The following is a 20,750-nucleotide window of genomic DNA, read 5'->3' on the forward strand; positions in this document are numbered from 1 at the left end:
CAAGTAGTCCTCACTTGATTATTGTTTGTTTAGCGAGAGCTGGAAGTTACAATGGTGGTGAATGAGTTGTACTTACGAATGCAACTCAAAGTTACAGCCATTGAAGAACGTAATCAAAATTTGGGTGCTTGGCAGCCTGCCCACATTTATGACTGCAGAATATGTTTCAACTCTCCCCACCTGGCTATCTTCCCCCACTTCTGCCATTTTGGTTGTCCTGCACTCTGTATAAGGAGGGCCTATAACGGGAGGAAGTAGATGGTGAAGGTGAATTGGGGGCTGAAAGGGGTCGTGATGGGGAACAGGAGTAAACAGTGCAGTGCAATGCAACCAATAGAGCAGAGCTAGGGAAGAGATAGGTGAGTGGAGAAAATTAAAGCAGAGGTGAGCACAAGGCAGAGAAGCCTGACTTCAAGAGGGCTGGAATTAGATCATGTGTGGTGACATAATGATTCAAGACAGGGGTCTCCAATCTTGGCAACTTTAAGACTTGTGGACTTCAACTCCCAGAATACCTCAGCCACCAAAGCTGGCTGTGGAATTCTGGGAGTTGAAGTCCACAAGTCTTAAAGTTCTCAAGGTTGGAGACCCCTGTTCTAAGATGATGACGTGCTTAATTCCCCTCACCCCCCACCTCGTTCTGCCCGCTCTTCTCCTACATCCTTTTTCCTCTTTAACTCCTGTTCCCACTCATGCTCTCTACCATGCTTGCAGGCCATCTAAAGGCCCCTCAGGGGGACCACCGTTTCCTGCTAGTTGCTGCCTCCTCTTCCACTGGATCAACTCATCATCCAAGATTATAGTCTGCTGTTTGCGAAGCAAAGCCAGTGTCTGCTGGTGCTTTTCAGCCAGTTCCTGAGGAGTACAAAAAGCATTTTGAATTTGGTATTAACAACAACAACAACAACAACAACAACAACAACAACAACAACAACAAAGCCTAATAGGAAAAAAAGTAGAAAATCAGAATTAGGACTTGGGAGGATGTGACTTACCACACGATACTGTTGCAGTGTCTGAGCCTCCCGGTGTAGCCACGTTTCCAGGGATGACTTCTTTTGCTGCAAAGAAGGCTCACGGACCATACGTTCCTGTGGGCTCAGCTGAGAGAGCTGACTAAATTGGGCTGGAAAGGAAACATAAAATTAATCCTTGCCTTGAATTACCTCAATCAGCTCTCAACTCCCATGTACCAGAGGAGAGTTCCTCTGTTCAAGTTTATCTGTTTGGTTGTTTTAGTGGTGGTCCTCAACATATTGCCCATTATGATTGTATGTCATAATGGTTGTTAAACCGATTGGTCACATGACTGGCCCGCTGTTATAACGTATTTTGGGGCAGCCACTAAGTGAATACCACAATTGTAAAATGAACATCGTGGATGTTAGGTGAATTCCATGGTCGTTAAGCAAACCAGTGGTTCACTATGGACACAGTTTTGCCACAAAACAGAAGTGCCAGTTTTCAGCAAAACCATTGTAAAACATGGTTATTTGATGCTACCTACAGCTGAGTGCCCTAAGTTCAATCACATGACCATGGAGGGGGATCTGATTGTCAGAATCCAGGTTGTAAGTCACATTTTTAAGTCAATCATAACTTTGAGCAATCACTAAATGACTGGCTATAAGTCAAAGGATACCTGTACGACTTCCTTTAAAAATTCAGTTAAAGAATTTTATTCCAGCTGACTTCCCTTTAAACTGGTTCTGCAGAATTTTCAAGGTCTGTTCTAGCCCTACCAGGAGATGCCAGAGTTGACAATGGAGTGTTTCATATCCAAATGTGTGTTCCGTTATTCCATCATTATAGGTTAGTATTTGTATTATGAAGACTGGATATTAGTATTATAACTACAATCTTGAAAATGACATACTATTCATCCTCTATTCTACAGATATACCTTGCAGATGAAGGCTCTCTTGGTACTGGATGATGAAATATTCCTGATGCTGCTGAAGCTTTTTCAGCTGATTCTCAGTGTCCTGGGTGAACAGGCGTAATTCATCAAAAGTCTGGTTGATCTGAAGATGCTTCTGAGTCACGGCGTCCGCCATGCTGCTGGCCAGTAAAGGGCTCTGTAAATATGGAAATTTAAGAATAAAAAAGTACGAATGGATGGATGGATCGATGGATGGATATATATATATATATATATATAGGTAGGTAGGTAGGTAGGTCTTGGCATATTCAGATCTTTTCCCGTGTAAAAGACCTGAATATGCCAAGACCTACATACCTATACCCGTGAAAACCTACGAATATATATATATATATGTTTTCTGAGGTTTTCACGGGTGTTTGTATATAGGTCTTTGGTTGTTCGGGTTTTCTCCCGTGTAAAATTGGAAGTGTCTTGGCGACGTTTCGACGAAGTCTCATTCGTCATCTTCAGGCTTCAGCCGTGCTTCTGGGAGAAGCACGGCTGAAGCCTGAAGATGACGAATGAGACTTCATATATATATATATATATATATATATATATATATCCATATCCATATTAAGTATATAGGAAAGAGAAATTTTTATGCAAAAGGAAAAAAATTTGGCCATATTAAGTATATAGGAAAGAGAAATATTTATGCAAAAGGAAATAAATTTGGCCATATTAAGTATATAGGAAAGAGAAATATATATGTAAAATAAAATAAATCATACCCACATTTCTAGCCTCTCGCACTAGACGTTGCTCGTGGTATAGGATGTGTCGAATACAGCGTACTAACTCCAGAGGGCAGTGTTTATATGTATTCTGTAAAGAAAGAGTGAACAACCCAAGAATGGGTAGAAAGAGTGGGAAACTAGCCTTTCACTCACAGCAAAGTTTGAAAACATCATCTTTTACCTTCCAAATTCCCAGCCTCTGTTACTTACCTGTAGCTGAGTGGCGTAATGACCAAGTTTGATTTTTAGAAGGAAGCCGTCCTCACCCACTTGGTGCTCTGCCTTCTTTTGAAGTTCCTGGATCAGTCCGTCCAACAATTGTGCAGCTCTGACACCCTCCTGAGGATTATCAAGATCTATAGAATCCCTGAAAATTGGATCACAAAGCAGAAGGGTATGTGCAGAAACATATTGAGGACAACAAAGGAAACTTTCATATAATCTGCATCAAAGTGAGAAGGCAAAGGCAGCATATGTTGCCATTTCTGGATCAGTGATGGGTTGCTCCTGGTTCTCTCCGGTTCTTGAGAACCGGTAGTAAAAGTGGCAGGAGACTCCGCCCACCCACCCTGATGTCATATTTGGTGATCTGCGCATGTGCAGAAGCATACGCGCTTGCATAGCAAACCGGTAGTAAAGGTAAGTAGAACCCACCCCTGTTCTGGATGTTCATACAATGGGCAGAAATTCTAGGTAGTCCACAAATTATGGCCACAACTGGAACCATAATTTTCATCAATAAGCAATGTGATGTAAAATGTGATGTCATGTGAATGCATTGTTTAATTATGGTTATCACTGCAGTAAAATAATCTGAGGGGAGAAAGGACTTATTCAAGATCAGAACAATGTAGCTAAAATAATATGCTTCCTGTACAATGCAAGACAAAGGTTTGTTTCAATCATAAAAAATAAATATCCCATTCCATATCACCTCTGCAAGGCTGAAAATGCTGCTGGATAACCAGGTTTTCACACTCACTTACCAGGACTGTGCTTCAATCCACTGGGATAGGTAATGGCGAACCTCGATAGGGAAATGTTGCCCGTATAAAGCTTGCATCTGTCTTAGAGCATCTCCTTGAAGTTGTTGAGCTTGGATCCACACTGCCATAATTTAGCACCTCCTAATGAAAACAAGAAAAAGCATAAATGCATTGCTTTTGGAATTTTTTCCAATCTCTTAATAATAATGTTGCTCCGGGTCTGGTGGCTAAGAGTGAGGAAGAAGAAAGAAAGGAAAAATCAGTAGCAATCGTAGCTGCTGCTCAAAATTCATAGTGATTTTTTAAAAAATGGTTATTTCTCCAGAGTCTATGCCCATTTTCAAAATCCATCTTTATTTTGTTGCCTTTTCCCCAGATCAAAAAGGTCCCTTTTATAATTGATTAAGTGCATTAAGTTATTTCTGACTCCTAGAGACTGCATAGATAGATATTCTCTATGATGATTTGCTCCTAATCTGGTCTTTCAGGTCTTCTAATAATGCACCCATTGCCACTGTAACTGAGTTCCCCCCCACCCTGCTACTCTTCCATTTCCTCCTCCCTTTTCCAGCATTAGAATCTTTGTCTTGTTTGTAAGTTCCTATTAGTCAAAGCAAATTGGAAGCCATGATTTTAAAAATTCCAGCATGAAGAGTTGTCTGCTGACACCAAATACTCATTTTGCTGGCTTTGTCAAATGGTGCTGAACAACAGCAATATACTGGAATTCTTCCAGGGAGATTTTAAAATAAAGTCAGGTTTATCACACTAGTTTTCAACCCTTTTGCTGCCTCTGATATTTTAGTCCATTAAAGACCCTTGCTGCATTCATTTAAATTAGAGAAACAGGCCAAAAATAATAAGTAAATATACCTACTTCTGTACAAAGAAACATCTAATTTCTACAGAAAGGAATTGACATGAGATGAGATGATAAACAGTCCCACACTACAAACAGAAACACAATGTGCTGTGATGACGTGGAGTGAGAAAAAAATTGTGCAAAAGCTTTAAACTGAGCACATGAGTGTACCATACGGTGTAGAGTTTAGAATCCCAATAAATTATCTGATGTGGGAATGAAAGTTAAAGTTACATTACACCTAGAGGCACCTTGCAGCAAGACAAATTTACAAATAAAATAAAATGGCAATATTCCAGCTGCAGCCTTATACCATACAATCTTGGGTGATCTGGGCAAGTTTTTTTATAGATCGTTCATCTATAATGTTGACATATACATTTGGATCTGGTACTTGTCTAATAGAAGTTGCCTCAAAAATCAGACAGGCTGGTGTATTACAACAGTGAGTCATAGGGCCTAATAAAAGCCATTGCCCACAAGTACTTACACTTCTACAATAGCAACTTGTGCCTATAGCTTTTGTGGCTGTCTCCCAGCTGCCCTGACAGGAAGAAACAGTTTCCTTCCAGAAGATCAGCTGTCTCCAGCAGCCTACTTTCTCCCCCAATCATTCAATAGCAACCTCCACCCACACGCTTTTAGGTGTCTAGCAAGAGTGCCAGAAACTACTGGATAAGTTGAAAGAATGAGTTGGGAAAAAGATTGCTTAATGTTTATTGTAAAGGCAAGAAAAACCTAGGAATAAATAAAGCACAACGGATGGAAAAAGAGAAAATCTCCTCAAATAGTCTTAAGTTTTCAAAATATTTAACATTCTGATTCATTTTAAGTCAGGTCTATTTTCTAAATTTCTTGCAAATTTATAATATCTAAGTATTGCTTAGGTATTGCTTAAGAAGCAAGTATTTCTTGCTTCTTAAAATACCTAACTAACAAGTTACTATCATCCAAAGTTAGTTTACTATGTTTCTTTATATTGTAAAGTAACATAAAAAACCCTTGATCCAACAAAATCATTTGTTTCACAGAATTATCCCAATAAGCAGGTATTCTAGTTTCATCAAGAGAGCTTTCATTGTGGGGAGAAAGAAGAAGATAAAAGAATGGGAGAAAAATATTAAGAGATGAGATCTGGGAGAGAATAAAAGAAAGTGGTTAAAAGGAGAAAAATGAGTAGTAGAAAAGAAACTAAAATAGCGGTAGAAACTTTTTTTTCTTTTTTTTCTGGGATAATGGAAATTAGAAGAAATATATGGCTTATTCTAAAAAGGTAGTAAAAAAGGTTGAAATGAATGAAGGAAAATAAAAAAAAAGAAAGTAGGAGAAGTAGTAAATTAAATGTGGAAGATATAACGGGATATATGTTTTCTTTTTCTGTTTGTGTCTGAGAATGCATGGAATGAGAGAATTAGAGTGGATGGTAAGGAAATAAATTTTAAATATATAAAAGAATGGAAAATACAGCAGATGAAATATAAAAGATAGTACGGTTTATAAGTGAAAATGATTGAAATTAAGATGTAAAAGGGAATAAAATTGAAATGTTAGTAAATGATGTACACTACTGGAAGAAAATAATAAGTATTGAATTGTGAACAAAAACTTTAAGAAAATAAGAGGTGGAAAGTTGCATTAATTGATTGTATGATATAAATGGAATAAGACGAAGACAATGTTAATAACTAAAATATAGGAGAGGAGGTTTGAGAAAAATGCATAATAAATGAGAAAATAAATAATGATATGAAAACAAATACAGCAATGGAGAGAGATAAGAAGAAGGAGAGAGATGGAAAGGGAGAAGGAGGGAGAGAAAGAAGAAAGGGGAGAGGAGAGGAGGAAAGGTAGGGGAAATAAGAGTACGAGAAAGGGTGGAGGGGGAGAAAGGAAGGGGAGGTAGGGAAGGAGTAGGAGAGGAGAGGAGAAAGTAGGTAGGAAGAAAGAAGGGAGGGAAAGGAATGAGAAGAGAAGAAACGATTTCTGTGAAAAGTAAAAGATGAAATGGAAGAAAGGCAACCCCGAATATATTTGAATATATTAGGATAAAAATTGAAATAGTTTAAAAAAAAAGAATGAAAGAGAATGAACACGAATAAAAATGGAGAAATTAGAGCTTGAGGGCGAAAGAAGATGTGATTGTATTCCTAACAATTGAAGATAACATATTTTTAAAAATTAAATAACGGATTTGACAGAGGCAACAGTTATTTGCTGTACTCAAAAAGCCAAATATACACAGATAAACTACCTACCTATCCCCATAATATTAAGCTTTTTTTGGGGAGGGGAAAGAGGACCGAAGAGAAATAGGGAATAGCATATCTTACAAGATATTTTCCAAAAGCAAACCCAAGGGAAATTTTTTCAGAGTTACAGTTCCTAAACATTAAACCCAGTTCCAAAAAAGTTGGAGGAAACTTTCTTGTATGCCAAAGTGAATGTTTCTTTTCCTTATTAGCAAATTCACCTGAAAAGCAAACACTGGGATTGTAAAGACATTTAGTTAATAAGAATACAATGCTGTCCAAAGTTGAATCTGAAGTTGTATCCACCTACAAATGAGAAGCAAGAAATCAAATTTTACTTACATATTGATGAAATTTCCTCCCCTTGGAGGCACCTGAATGAAATGAAGTTGACCAACTATTATTCCCTCTGCAGCTGCTGTTGCAGTGAGACCTTTCCTCTTTGCTTCTTCTTAGCCAAGTTTTGCCAAAGATTGAGCACACTGACTGTAGAAGACTGCTGCACTCAAGCAAGTTGCTAGCACTCAACTAAGTCCGTAGCTCTTGTCCTCTGCTTTATAAGCTAAAATTCGTCCTTCAGAAGAGCAGTGCTTTTGCAAATATGTACATTCAAGGATTCTTGAAGAGCTAAAACAGATTAGATTCGAAATTACAGTACTAGGAAAAGCTTGTTTGGGCAATATTCTAAGGCTACACTGGTGACAAAACAATCTTTCCTTATGTCATAGTACAAAATGGACTTGATAATGTATTTTGTTTTGGGTTTAGATATATGAAAATCAACTTTTTTGCCAATGCTTCCTAAAATATGGGCCAAAAGCCACAGGGGCTGCAATTACTGTAGAAGGTCCATGGACCTTTTGCCTGCAATGAGATGGAAAGGAGAGAGATACTGTCTAAGTCAAGGAGAGCACTAGAGGGAGATGAGAAGCAACAGTATCAGCCCATATTCCCTTTAGGTTGCACGTATGTGTTAATTTATACATTATTTACTGGCACAAAGTTTGCTAAGAAGACTATGTAGAGTTACTTATATTAGCCTAACTATTCCTTCCTTTGGCTTACTCTGCAAACCCCTCTCTCACTCCTCTCATCCCAGTCCCATTTTTTTAGGTCCCATTTATTGGTTCACAGGCCTAGCTCTTGGATCTGTGCAGGGAGTAAGGGAAAGATGCCCATTCTACAGAAGCAAGCAAGAGTTTACAAGTACTAGTTTAGCAATCAGAATTGGAACCAACAACTCGGTTGTTAAATAAAGAAGTCATTCAGTGAAACTGCGACTATGTTCATGATCTTCAGTTGTCTTTGGCTTTACAGTCCTATAAAGGTTATAAATGTGATGATTGTTGTAAAGTTACTTTTTCATCACTATCATAACTGTGAACAGTTGCTAAATGAGGTGGTTGCTAAACAAGCACTATCTGTAATTAGTTCTACTATTGCTGCAATCCTGATACAAATATGTAGATCAGACTCAGCAGTCATTATTTTTCAAAGCAAACATCACCACCAGAGGAGGCATTTTCCTTAATGAGGAAGGAAAAACTGGTCAACTTGTGGTTTTAATAACCAATTTTTGTATGCAAATTTTGGGTTTTTTAATGACTTCAGCAAGAAATATAAATAAAAACTTTAGATCTGCTGTATAGTCAATTACAGCACAATGGAAAGACCAGCATTAGCAAGATGTTCTAATTAAATATTGTGGCATAATAAATAAGAGAATATATTCCTCTAGATTGAAAAATATCCCCATAATTCAATTAGTATTGTGACTAATTAAAGTGTTACTTTGTAATTTGTAATAGCTTTGGTCATTGTGTTTTATTTCAATTACCAGATACCAAAAATACAAGTGAAGCATTAGAAGGTATCTTATTCAAATACTTGGGAAGCCTAATTACATGTTACTATAGCTGCCTTATTTCTTGCTTCCTCACTCCATCATCAGGGTACATACATGCAGCCCTTCAAGGTAGTCCATCAAAAAGTACCAATCATGAGAATTAAGACTGGCTTTATTGCAAAATTACATTAACAAAATTCTGCAAGTCTAAAAGTACCTTTTCCTACCCTTACTTTTTATTTTCCTGAAAACCAGGGAAAGCTTTATTTCTTAGAAGTTTTATTCATCCCTACCTGTCCTTCGGGCTCAGGTTTTTACTGGACTGTGGGAACTTCCTCCTGCCTCCCAAGGTGATTTCCACATAGCATTAGACATTCATTTAGAATTCTGAAAATATACTGTGGACATCCTCACAAAATATGGAAGGTTTGTCATTCATAAAATACCTATCATCATTGCCTCCTATAAAACATCAATTATCAAGAGAGTTCCCAAGATTCTGATTCTTCCTCTCATCTTACATTTCCCCCTACAAACAGTTACATATATTTTTGGACACATCATACCTCCCTAATGGGAACTGGGTACAATTGGCACACAAAATGGATTTTGGCAAAGACCTTCTGAGACACAGATGCCATTTGCTCTTCAAGCTGGAGTTGTGAACCCAAGAGGAGCCTCAAATTGTGCATCTGTTGAGGAGGAAGTGCAACTGCATTTAGGCCTAAAGATGCTACTTATTTATTTATTTATATTACATTTAGAAATTGTCATCTCCTTCATCGAGTGAATCTGTGAATCTCCAAGTTCCAGGGATTCAAACCTACAGCCATCTGATCTTGTTAGGGTTCAACTTGAGGCCATTTCTCCCCATCCAAATAATGTGAGCTCTGAGGAACCACACATAATAGGAGCTTCAGACTTGATTTCCCTTCAACTCCGGTCAATACTGACTGGATCTGACCACAAATCAAGGAAGAAAATGACCTTAACACTAGTCCTAATTCCAACAGACAGAACAGAAAGAGACTATATTGAAAGCTGCTGAGAGATCAAGGAGAATCAAGATGGTTCCATTACTCTGTTCCAATAAAATGGGCTGTAAACTATATTAGTTATTCTTACAGGCTATTGATAAAAGATTATTAGATAGAAAAAGCATGTATTACTTCTTGTTTCACTGGAAAACATTGTTTTTATTCAATAATTATCATCATCATGACGATAGCCAAACACCCACCTAAAACACCAGAGATCATCAAAGTGGCAAAGATTTTCAAATATAGTCATAAAGATATTCATCTGTTGCTAGTTCTCAACAGCTCATATTTAGAGCATAATTTGCTGCCTCTCAGAATAGAGGCCTGCAGGTAGCAAGATGAATATCTATGTTTAGAGACATTATTCTTCATGAATTTGTCTAATCCTATTTCAAAACTATCTAAACTAGTGGCCATCAATAGTATATCTAAAATTGTACAATGACGAATACATTTCTTTTTTAAAATGCATTAGCTAGAACAGAAGAACATTTTAGGCTAAGTTTTTTTGTCCTTAAGGAGGAAACGTCAATATACATTTGTTATAGATGAAATGAAAACCAAACAAAAACTGATGAGTTGTATAACTGTTGCATCTCCTTTAAGCATGCAACACAAAAATAAAGTTAGGCAAGTTATAGTTGTGTTACAGTCTTGGATAACACCTATGTTTTATATAAAGGTTAAATTAACATGATACATATTTTAGTTACACAATTAGCATATTCATAGATAAAAATATATGTTAAAAAAGAGAAGCTACTACTTTTCCACCTTATGTCATGGCCTTCTTCTCCTTTATACTAAATTCTCTCTAACCAAGCTCTATGTAACCCTTTTTAACAATCATTTCACCACGCAAATAAATGTACTTTCTTTTTCAAACAAAGTACAGAAAACATACTATCATTAAAAAGTAACTTGTAAGTGTAGCAAGCAAATACTGGAATTACGGGTTCACCCCAACCAAACTTAAATTAAGATTTTAATATACAGGTAGCCCTAGACTTACGACCACAATTAGGAACAAAATTTCCATTGTTAAGCAAGGTAGTTGTTAAGTGAATTGTGCCCAATTTTATTACTCTTTTTGCTATAGTTATTAAGCATACCGTTGCAGTTGTTAAGTGAATGACATAGTTGTTGGCTTCCCTTATTGACTTTGCTTGTTGGCTGGGAAGGTTGAAGTCAATCACATGATCCCAGAACACTGCAACCATGGCAAGTATATGCTGATTGCTAAGTGCCTGAATTTTGAAGACATGACCATGGAAATGTTAAATAGTTATATGTGTGAGGACCAGTCATAAGTCATGAATGGTAACCAGATGAATACTTGTAAATTAAGAATTACTTGTATATGCATCTTAAAGCATATTCAGAGGTAATCTTATTTCCACATTCTCCATTGCATTAAACTTATTTGTAAAATTAGTGTGCCTTACCACTAATTTTAAGAGCCAGTAGTACTAGCAATAGGCCCAGGGGAACTTGCAAACTTTTAATAGCTGCTCTGAGTATCTGATCCCAATGATGCCAGAGAAGCAAAGGCTTTGGCTCATGTTGTTGTCCCGCACCCTCCATAAAACACTTCTGACCAGACTCATTGCACAATAAGTATATGGCTTTTGAAGCATCCTGCTTTGAGTATGGAAACATACAGGGTGGAGAATGGGAAGTGAGACTGCAAAAAGGTATTAGGCTATGCCTATCCTCATAGTTGTGGGATACAAATAATGTGAGAAGTGATTCCCCTGCATCTATTTTCAAACCAAATAATTTAGTCAAGTTTTGCAATGCAGTGCCAAAGTTATCAAAAAAAAATATCCTATGGTTGCTCCCCTCCCTCAAACCCCTTCAACTTCTTTGATAAGAGGAAAAGGAGAACTGGGGGTTCAAGATTGTCAGAACATATAACCCCCCACCCTGTCTCAAATAAAATAACTTGCCCTTTAAAAGCTGACCTTAACATATGTACAGACATAGAAGAAATGCTGAAGAAGAAAAGATGTAAAAAAGGGATATACCATAAGTGCAGAGCTTGCAATCAGAGACGTCATAAGCAGGCATGTTTGGCCATCAAGGAAGGTCACAGCTTATTTCATTTTCAAAACAGGATAGCTATTTGGGAATTGTTTTAAAAACCACTCTATCCATTTGCGTAAGATGTAAAAGTAGACAACAATTGATTGGCCTCCTGTCTAATTGAATATATATTCATTGGGAAAACAAGCAAAATGTTTATCAATTAAGGAAAAGAAATATGAAAATACTGACTCCCACACAAATTGCTTAAAATAAAAACATTTCCCCTCCACATTTAAGATATTGAAGAGTTTGTTGAAACAGTTTGGCTATAAACAGGATTTAAAATACTGCATGCATGTATGAATGCAATTAAAAGAAGAGGGGTCATTTTGTCAGATTATAAACTAAGTTAAGGCCATATTATTGGCTTTAGTGTACCCTGGGAAACAGAAGTGTAAAGCCAACCTATTTTGCCAAAGATACAAACGTCAAGTTGTAGCGTGGGTATTTTTGCTTTTGGCAATGAATATAGGACACTTTCTATTCTACTGTCTGGGTCAGTCAGATGAGAGAATCTGTTTTATCAGCAGTCTGACTCCAGCCATGTCATACAGGAAGTAGTGCCTGCAAGAAGCTGCCACCACCAACGCTTCCCTTGGAAGGAAAAACAGTTAAAAGGTGACACACCTTCTATCAATTGACAGATGCTTATAGCTGTCCTGACACAAGCAAGCAAGTATTTATTAACGCCCTATTCTCTTACCAACTTGTCTTTCTTTGACCTCTTCCAGAAGCGGCTGGCCTATTTCTGTCCCACAATAAAGGCTAGAAAAAGACTGGACAATGTGGGAGTTAGAAAAATGAAAATGCAACATTTTTAAATCTCAAAATCTGAGGATGAAATTAAAAACTGACCTGCTGTACAAAAGAAGCTAGTACCAAAAGACTAATTTGGAAAATACAGAAGATATCAGGCAATGCTGTATTTTGTCGTACTCATAGATAACCCTAAGATTAAAATATCTGAATATCCATACTTCTTTCTGTCTCTTTCAACAAATTACACAATATTTGAAAACACGTGAAATTAGGATTCAAGGAACTGCTGTGCAGCCTAGAAATCATTAATTCCTTCAGCCAATAAAAGAAAAATTTTGCTTCCTACATATATCACAGTAATGCTATAAAGTCCCAGACATGAAAACTTTTTTTTCTGAAAAAAGCTTGTTTTATTATAACTCACTCATGAATATGAAAACCCACTATTATACCAATGTTATACAGCTGTTGGGGCAAGGGAATCATTATTCAAGTCTTTGAACTAGAAACTCCCAACAAGACTAAGTGCCTGTGAAGAAATCTTTGGTGTACTTGGAACATGTGTAATTATCCTAGAAGCATTAAAATTTAATTTAAAATTGATAGCAACAATAGCAAAAGTAAATAGCCATAGAGGAAAAATTTTCTGTATAATAATTTAAAACAAAGGGGCTTGCCCTGTAGTCCACAGAAATTTATCTGAGAACTATTAGGCTGTAGGAAAACAAAGATCCAAACTAGCACATTTTCCTAAAAACAAAAGCTGGACTGCAATTATCCACAATTATATTTTCTAAGAATGCTTTTACAATCTATGTGATATCTTTGGCGGGTACTTACGAGACCGCCTGCTGTTACCCTTTGCCTCCCACCGACCCGTACGCTCTCACAGAGAGGGTCTCCTCAGGGTGCCGTCCGCCAAACAGTGTCGGCTGGCGGCCCCCAGGAGTAGGGCCTTCTCTGTGGGGGCAGTGACGCTCTGGAACGAACTTCCCCCTGGCCTGCGTCAAGTGCCTGATCTTTGGACCTTCCGTTGTGAGCTCAAAACATATTTATTTATTAAAGCGGGACTGGCATAATTATTGATGAATTTTAATTGGGTATTCTTAATATTTTTTTAATTTTTAAATCTAAATTTTAATAATCAGCCTTTAAAATTTGCTCTTTTTAAATGTTGTTTTAAATTGTATATATTTTGTTCTTATTCCGGCTGTACACCGCCCTGAGTCCTTCGGGAGAAGGGCGGTATAAAAATCTAATAAATAAATAAATAAAAAATATCCAGAAACATACTTAAAGTGCATACTACAATGATGGCTAACCTTTTTCTCTTCGGGTACCCATAATGCAATGTGCGCTCCCTGTGGATGCGCACACCCCCCCCGCCACAGATGCACACGAGGGGTGGGATTCAAAATTTTTAGCAACCTGTACCACAGTGAGGGTGGGGGGCGTTTTGGCCCTCCCCAGGCTCTGGAGGCTTTCCTCGAGCCTCTGGGAGGATGAAAACATGCTCTCCCAGGCTCCTGAGGCCGGAAATTGGCCCGTCTCTGCACTTCTGATACGCGCATGCTGCTCCTCCACACTCCCTCTGCACATGCACATGCATCTCCCGCATGTGCCCTGCCCCCCTGTGCATCCCAAAAATCAGTTGGCCAGCGGGAGGCACGGGCATGCACAGTGGAGCTGAGCCAGGCAACGGCTCGCATGCCCGCAGAGAAAGCTCCGAGTGCCAGCTGTGGCATGCATGCCATAGGTTCGCCATCACTATGTTTGAGGCCAGGGTTCTACTCTCACAATACCTTCCACTACTTTTTTTTTTTTAAAGGGAATCTTAAATCTTAAATAGAGTATGGAACAGCAGATGCCAAGGAATGTGAAAGTGCTACTGAGCACAATATTAAGGTTTTTTTCTTAGAAATTTAGATATTAGGAAGTAACCCTGTGCTGTATTACAGACCAGAAGGGAAAATAGTATTCCCAAGTGTTCAAAAACAACTTTGCTTTTAGGAATTGCTGATAGATGGCACATTAGCACCCCTGTTTGCTCCAAAGCACTTTTTCTCCTCTGAAGTGTGGACCATTGTCCACACTTATTAGAAAGTCAATGGACTCTGAACTGCCCTACAGGAAACAGTTTATACGTAAAAAAATTAGGAACGTGGGATGTTTTTGTTCTAGAAATTTGCTATTAATAAATTTCTAGAACAATGTAGCAATGATCTTGTGAAGTTAATGCAGAATGACCAGGATAAATATGTGTCTCCTGAAGTGCATAGCCCATTAAGAGATACAGAAAAGTGACAGGTTAGTAATTGGAGTCCAGATTGACATAGATTGCAAAATACACATGACCTTTAACACACCACTTACTTCTCCCAATTTAGAATACTACACACTAGCATGTTCCTCATATTATCATTGTAACAAATATACTGTACTCTATTCACTGTCAAATCCCACTGAGCAGCAAATACAATAAAAAGTCCTGCCATTACAATTACACACAAAATATACGTTAGTGCAGATTCTGTTCCAGGGGAGGGGGGGGAGCATGCTATTAAAACCATCTAAGTGAATAATTAAACTTTGGGCATGGAGTTATATTCTAGATATGTTAAAGGAAAATAAAACATATCTAAAATATGGATTTTGTTATAGCTATGTGATTACCTGCTTTCTAGAAGAGTAATGAGGGTAGCATTGAGAATACAAAAATAATGCTAAAGTCTAAGTATACTGTAATAGTTAAATATTACTGAAAAATGGAATTCCATAACAATTCTAAATTCAATATATTATATACTGAAGAATCTTCAGTATATAATAGCAGGTAATTGAAAATTTTGAAGTCTAGTACTTTATTCTGAATTTTGTAATGACTCAATTCAGCCCCTTCTGTCACTTACTGAGATACCTCCCCCCCCTCAATCCGTTGTCATACTACCAAATGTCAAGTATTAGTCATTTCCATCTGAAGTGCAGTGTAAGCAAAGTGTGGTCCTTCAGATACAGCTTAACTACAATTCCATCTGTTCCACTTTCTTCTGCTGGCTGGCTGGCTGGCTGGCTGGCTGGCTGGCTGGCTGGCTATCTATCTATTTATTTATCTATCTATCTATCTATCATCTAATTATATGACCACCCAACTCATGCATAATGACTCTGAGTGGTGCACATTAAAACTCTACCAATGCTTGTTCTAGTAACTAGTTTCTCTTCCTTTTGAGTTCCCCATTTCTTTCAATAGTCTGTCTTCTTTAACCATCCCTTTGGCACCCTACATGAGCTGCCTCCATAGCTGCAACTATGAGTCAGGTATGTATGACACTCAGCCTATGCTATTATTTACAAATTTCATGCCTTAGCAAGAATGTCCTTTGATATCATATTTGATTTGTTATTAGAATCATTTGCTTGAGTTATTAAACAATCAAAGGAATTTTTTTGTACAAACATGGTTGGTGGAACATGATGTGTTATGATGTGCTATTAATATTCTGGATCTTATTGATAGATTTGTGGATATTGATCAGTCATTTATCAGATTTTTCCATAGGTAAGTCTAATGTGCTTTCAACTGGATCTAGATTCAGGAATTTTTAAGGGGATTTAGTTTATTGTATAAAATTTCTTAATTATTTTGGAATAATTATTAAGTGAACAAAACTTCTTTGCTTAAAAATATAAATTGTTTCACTCAGATTTGTACTAATATAAATAGATGTCTGAAAATTGTAATATGTAAGCCTCATGGAGAAGACAAATATAACACTGAGTCTGAGAGAGAAAGAGAGGGAGGAGGGAAGGAATCCCTGTTAATTGTTATTTTAAGCAAGAGGCAAAGTATTAAGTTTTTAAAGGGACTGGCAAATCTGCCAATTTTCTTTGAGGTTTAATTTCCAAATTTCCAATTATATTATTGGGCCAGTATTTGAATTCAGTTTCTTTTAAGATATCAAGCTACCCTTGTTAAAAAAAAACATGTTGCAAGGAAAGTTATTATTTGGCTCTTTTCATATCTTTGGCAAGGATTTGATTCCTCATTTTCTTGAGCAGTTGTTCTTTTCCAGTTTTAAAGGTGGGAAGATTGATGATAGAAGTCATATGAAAAATTTATATTTGGGATAAGTCCAATTTGAAGATTATGAGGGTGTGATGTTTATCATAATCATCATAATCATCATCATCATCATCATTTCATGGGTGGAAAGGACTATTAATATTTTAAAGCAGAATGCAGTACTAGGTAGCTAGCAGTACCTAACCTGATCTTATCTTGATTCAGAACCTAATCAGAGTTGGTCTAGTCAGTACTTTGATGGAAGACCATCTAGGAATCCTAGGACTGTAAGCTACTCAGACAAAAGAAAATTACCTGGAAGAAAGTAATATAAAGTACTTCCATACTGTTGCCAAGGAATTGACACAGCCATGTCACAGAAGTTGACAGAAGGTGAGTTTAATTCAAGACTTTAAAACATACCAGCAAAACAAGTTTTAGACTAGGGAATAGTGGAATAGATAAAAAAAAATAAGGTCAGTACTGAGTGTCAAATGATGAGTTAAACAAGCCAGCTAAAACTTTGGAGTCCTTAAAACTAGTTACTTTTATTACAACTAATCTGGAGGAAAACCACTATAAAAAGATGCTATCTGTGCAGTGCATCTGTATTCTAAGAAAAAAATAACATTATTTCAGGAATATACAAGTCAAATTGGGTCTGAGAACTATCAAACAAATTGGACCTCATAATTATATATAAAGTTGTTCTACTGACAATCCTAGATTTCAATAGACCAAAATTATTCTCTCATTATGGTATACTCAAGGTTAACAGTGCAGCAGTTGTTTCCTGAAATAATTTGAAATAATAGTAGCACTCTGTAATCTTCCAAGAATTAATTAATTTTCCAATGTTGGAGAACTAAAATTTGTACCTGTATGTATGTGTGCATGTGTAGAATTGCTGACTAAATCAAATAACTCATCTTCATTTCTTTCTCATAGTAGTGCATATACATTACACCAACAGAGTTGCATATATTGCATATATGTACATTTATAAAAAATTTAAACAAAATGCCTATTAGTATAGGAGAAGAGCAGGCAGAACCGAGGGATGGATTTAAGCCCATCATTGGCTTAAGAGTCATTAGATTGCCATAAACAGTCTACTAAGTCCAAACCTCTTGAATTCTATTGACCCTTACTTGGCATCAATTTAATACTGAACTTTAATTGACTAGATTATTGTGCATAGGCTTGAGCAATAGATCTTCTCAACTGCAATTTAACATATAGTCCTGATCCTTTGTGTCTGATATTTAGCTAAGTATAATACTACATATTCCCAGATACCAACTAGAAAGAAAGACATATGTTGTCTTTATTTGTCTTATATTTCTTTATAAGTCAGGGGTGTCAAACTGGATTTCTTCAAGATCCGGATCAGCATTTTAGTTCTCCTCTGAAGGTCAGCTGGGGGGGGATGGGACAGATGCCTCATGCAGCACTTTGCCCGCCAAAACAGCGCCCAGAGGAACTGCAGGGGCCCCTGCACCCTGTTTTCAGCCTTGACAGCATCCTGCAGTATTCTGTCAGCCAAAACGGGGGTGCATGGGGGTGCATGTACCCCCCCCCCAGCCAGGGGTGAAATGCTCCTGGTTTGGACCAGATCGCCCGATTCGGTAGTGATGGCAGCAGGTGATTCAGAAAACCAGTAGCAAAAATCCCTGCCCACCCCCACCCCAGCTGAGCCACGCGATCATCAGAGGTTTTTTTTTTTTACTTTTAAAAGCATTTTTTCTTCGGCCAAAAAAGTGCTTTTAAAAGTTTTAAAAAAGCCTTTGATGATCGTATAGCTCAGAGGGTATCGTCAGAACCCTTTAAAAGCATTTTTTTCTACAACCTCTTCAGCCGAAGAGATTGTAGAAAAAAAAGCTTTTAAAAGGCTCTTTTGGCAATCCCAGCTGAGTTATCTGCTAGCCAGAATCTTTTAAAAGTATGTTTTCTACAAGCTCTTTGGCCGAAGAGGTTGTTTAAAAAATGCTTTTAAAAGGTTCTGGTGATCAGGCAACTCTGCTGAGATCATCAGAACCCTTTAAAAGCTTTTTTTTCCTCTGGTGATCCCAGCTGCCTGATCATCACAGGCTTTTAAAAGCATTTTTTAAAATTCAGATACATGTTGGAGCAATTATCTCCTGAAAGAAAAAGTGCAATATAGATACCCCTCAACTCATGACCATAACAGAGCCAGCCATTATTATCATAAGTTGTGACTGCCATAAACATAACTGAACAGATTTTACAATCTTTATTGCAGAAGTCATGAAGCAAACACCGTAGTCATTAAGTGAATCCACAGTTGTTAAGCAAACCCATTGTTCACTATGGCCAAAACCCAAAAATAAATGCTGGTTTTTTGTAAAAGCATCATAAATCATGGTCATATGACTGCGAGATGTTGCAAAGGGATAGTAATCTGGATCAGTTGCTGGGCAGCCAAATTACAGTTTTGTTATCGCAGGTGGGGAGGCATCAGAACTTTGAAACCAAGTAATAAATATCTTGGAGCGGGGGAATGTCATAACTTTGGATGATTGCTAAGTGATGAATCCTAACTCGGGGACTAGGTATATAGCCCTTTCAAACTTGCATTTCTTCTGCTCTTTAACTGTTTGGCCATAAGATGCAGAACACATCTTGTGTGAAAAGCTAAAAGGAATATTATCCAAAGGAGCTTATATCATACCTTCAAATCTCAAGTTTTTAGAAACAAAAAGGGAACAGGCCCTACTATAATCACTCCAGTAGAATATATTTTGTCATTAATTTCATTCTAGTGGTAATCACACTACATTGTACAATAACTGTGATGACTAGCTCAATAGTAATCATAATTTATCCTGAAATGTTAAATAACAAACATGCCTACCTTGGTATAGCATCAATTCATTCTGGCAAATGATTCCTTGGGATTAGTTTTCTCTCTATAACCAGCATTAAGGATATAATATCACATCCTAAAAATGCATGGAAAGTTGGAAGAGCACATGAAACTTCAAATGTAAGGCCAGAATAAATTTCATGAATGAACAGGCTACAGATTTTCCCCCCTGTCATTTAAAGGCAAACACAGTATAGCAATAGGAATACATCATCTCACCAGGATGATAAATATCTATGATTATCTGGTAATGATTGCATTCTGTACATGGAGTAATTTAACAAATTTTGGCTCCTTCATGGCTATATGAAGAAAACCATGACAATCATACTGTGATGGCATATCAAGTATTTCCTTTTATGATAACCACTGCCTTATCTGTCTCATCAAATGACTGGATGATTGCCCAGGAAGAATAATTCTCACTATGATTTTCTATATGTTAAAGTTTGCTGAAACAGCATCTTGGATTACTTTTACTATTAATCTTCTCATCATTCCTATCACCCATCTCCTCCCACTTATGACTGCATGACTGTAACTTTGTTGCTTACGATTTATACTGATTGTTTCCTAATATGATTTGATTGCTTATTTGTATCCTATGACTATCATTAAGTGTTGTACCTTATGATTCTTGACAAATGTATCTTTCTTTTTATGTACACCAAGAGCATATGCACCAAAGACAAATTCCTTGTGTGTCCAATCACACTTGGCCAATAAAGAATTCTATTGTATTGTATTGTATTGTATTGTATTGTATTGTATTGTATTGTATTGTATTGTATTGTATTGTATTGTATTGTATTGTATTGTATTGTATTGTATTCTATTGTATTCTATTCTATTCTATTCTATTCTATTCTATTCTATTCTATTCTATTCTATTCTATTCCGATTCTATTCTTAACATAACATAACATAACATCAGAGTTGGAAGGGACCTTGGAGGCCTTCTAGTCCAACCCCCTGCCCAGGCAGGAAACCCTACACCATCTCAGTCAGATGGTTATCCAACATTTTCTTAAAAATTTCCAGTGTTGGAGCATTCACAACTTCTGAAGGCAAGTCGTTCCACTTATTAATTGTTCTAACTGTCAGGAAATTTCTCCTTAGTTCTAAGTTGCTTCTTTCTTTGACCAGTTTCCACCCATTGCTTCTTGTTCTACCCTCAGGTGCTTTGGTGAACAGCCTGACTCCCTCTTCTTTGTGGCAGCCCCTAAGATATTGGAACACAGTTATCATGTCTCCCCTAGTCCTTCTTTTTGTTAAACTAGACATACCCAGTTCCTGCAACCGTTCT

The 20,750-nt window shown here is 37.2% G+C and overlaps 1 protein-coding gene across 2 annotated transcripts in view; it reads right to left on the minus strand.

Annotated features, from left to right (window-relative positions):
• LOC131198341 (signal transducer and activator of transcription 5B) overlaps positions 1-20,750 on the minus strand; it is a 47,163-nt gene that overhangs the window by 14,220 nt on the left and 12,193 nt on the right. The window contains exons 1-7 of one of the 2 annotated variants that reach the window (XM_058182867.1): positions 7,104-7,236; positions 3,651-3,791; positions 2,875-3,031; positions 2,663-2,752; positions 1,904-2,078; positions 996-1,126; positions 704-855 (exon numbers count right to left, since the gene is read on the minus strand). In XM_058182867.1, coding sequence (XP_058038850.1) covers positions 704-855; positions 996-1,126; positions 1,904-2,078; positions 2,663-2,752; positions 2,875-3,031; positions 3,651-3,778 — 833 coding nt within the window. In that variant the 5' untranslated portion in view covers positions 3,779-3,791; positions 7,104-7,236. Of the gene's footprint in view, positions 1-703; positions 856-995; positions 1,127-1,903; positions 2,079-2,662; positions 2,753-2,874; positions 3,032-3,650; positions 3,792-7,103; positions 7,237-20,750 lie in introns of those variants that run through there. The other variant, XM_058182866.1, reaches the window with a different exon arrangement.

The sequence above is a fragment of the Ahaetulla prasina genome, chromosome 4 (assembly GCF_028640845.1).
Source record: "Ahaetulla prasina isolate Xishuangbanna chromosome 4, ASM2864084v1, whole genome shotgun sequence".
Classification (NCBI taxonomy): Eukaryota; Metazoa; Chordata; class Lepidosauria; order Squamata; family Colubridae; genus Ahaetulla; species Ahaetulla prasina.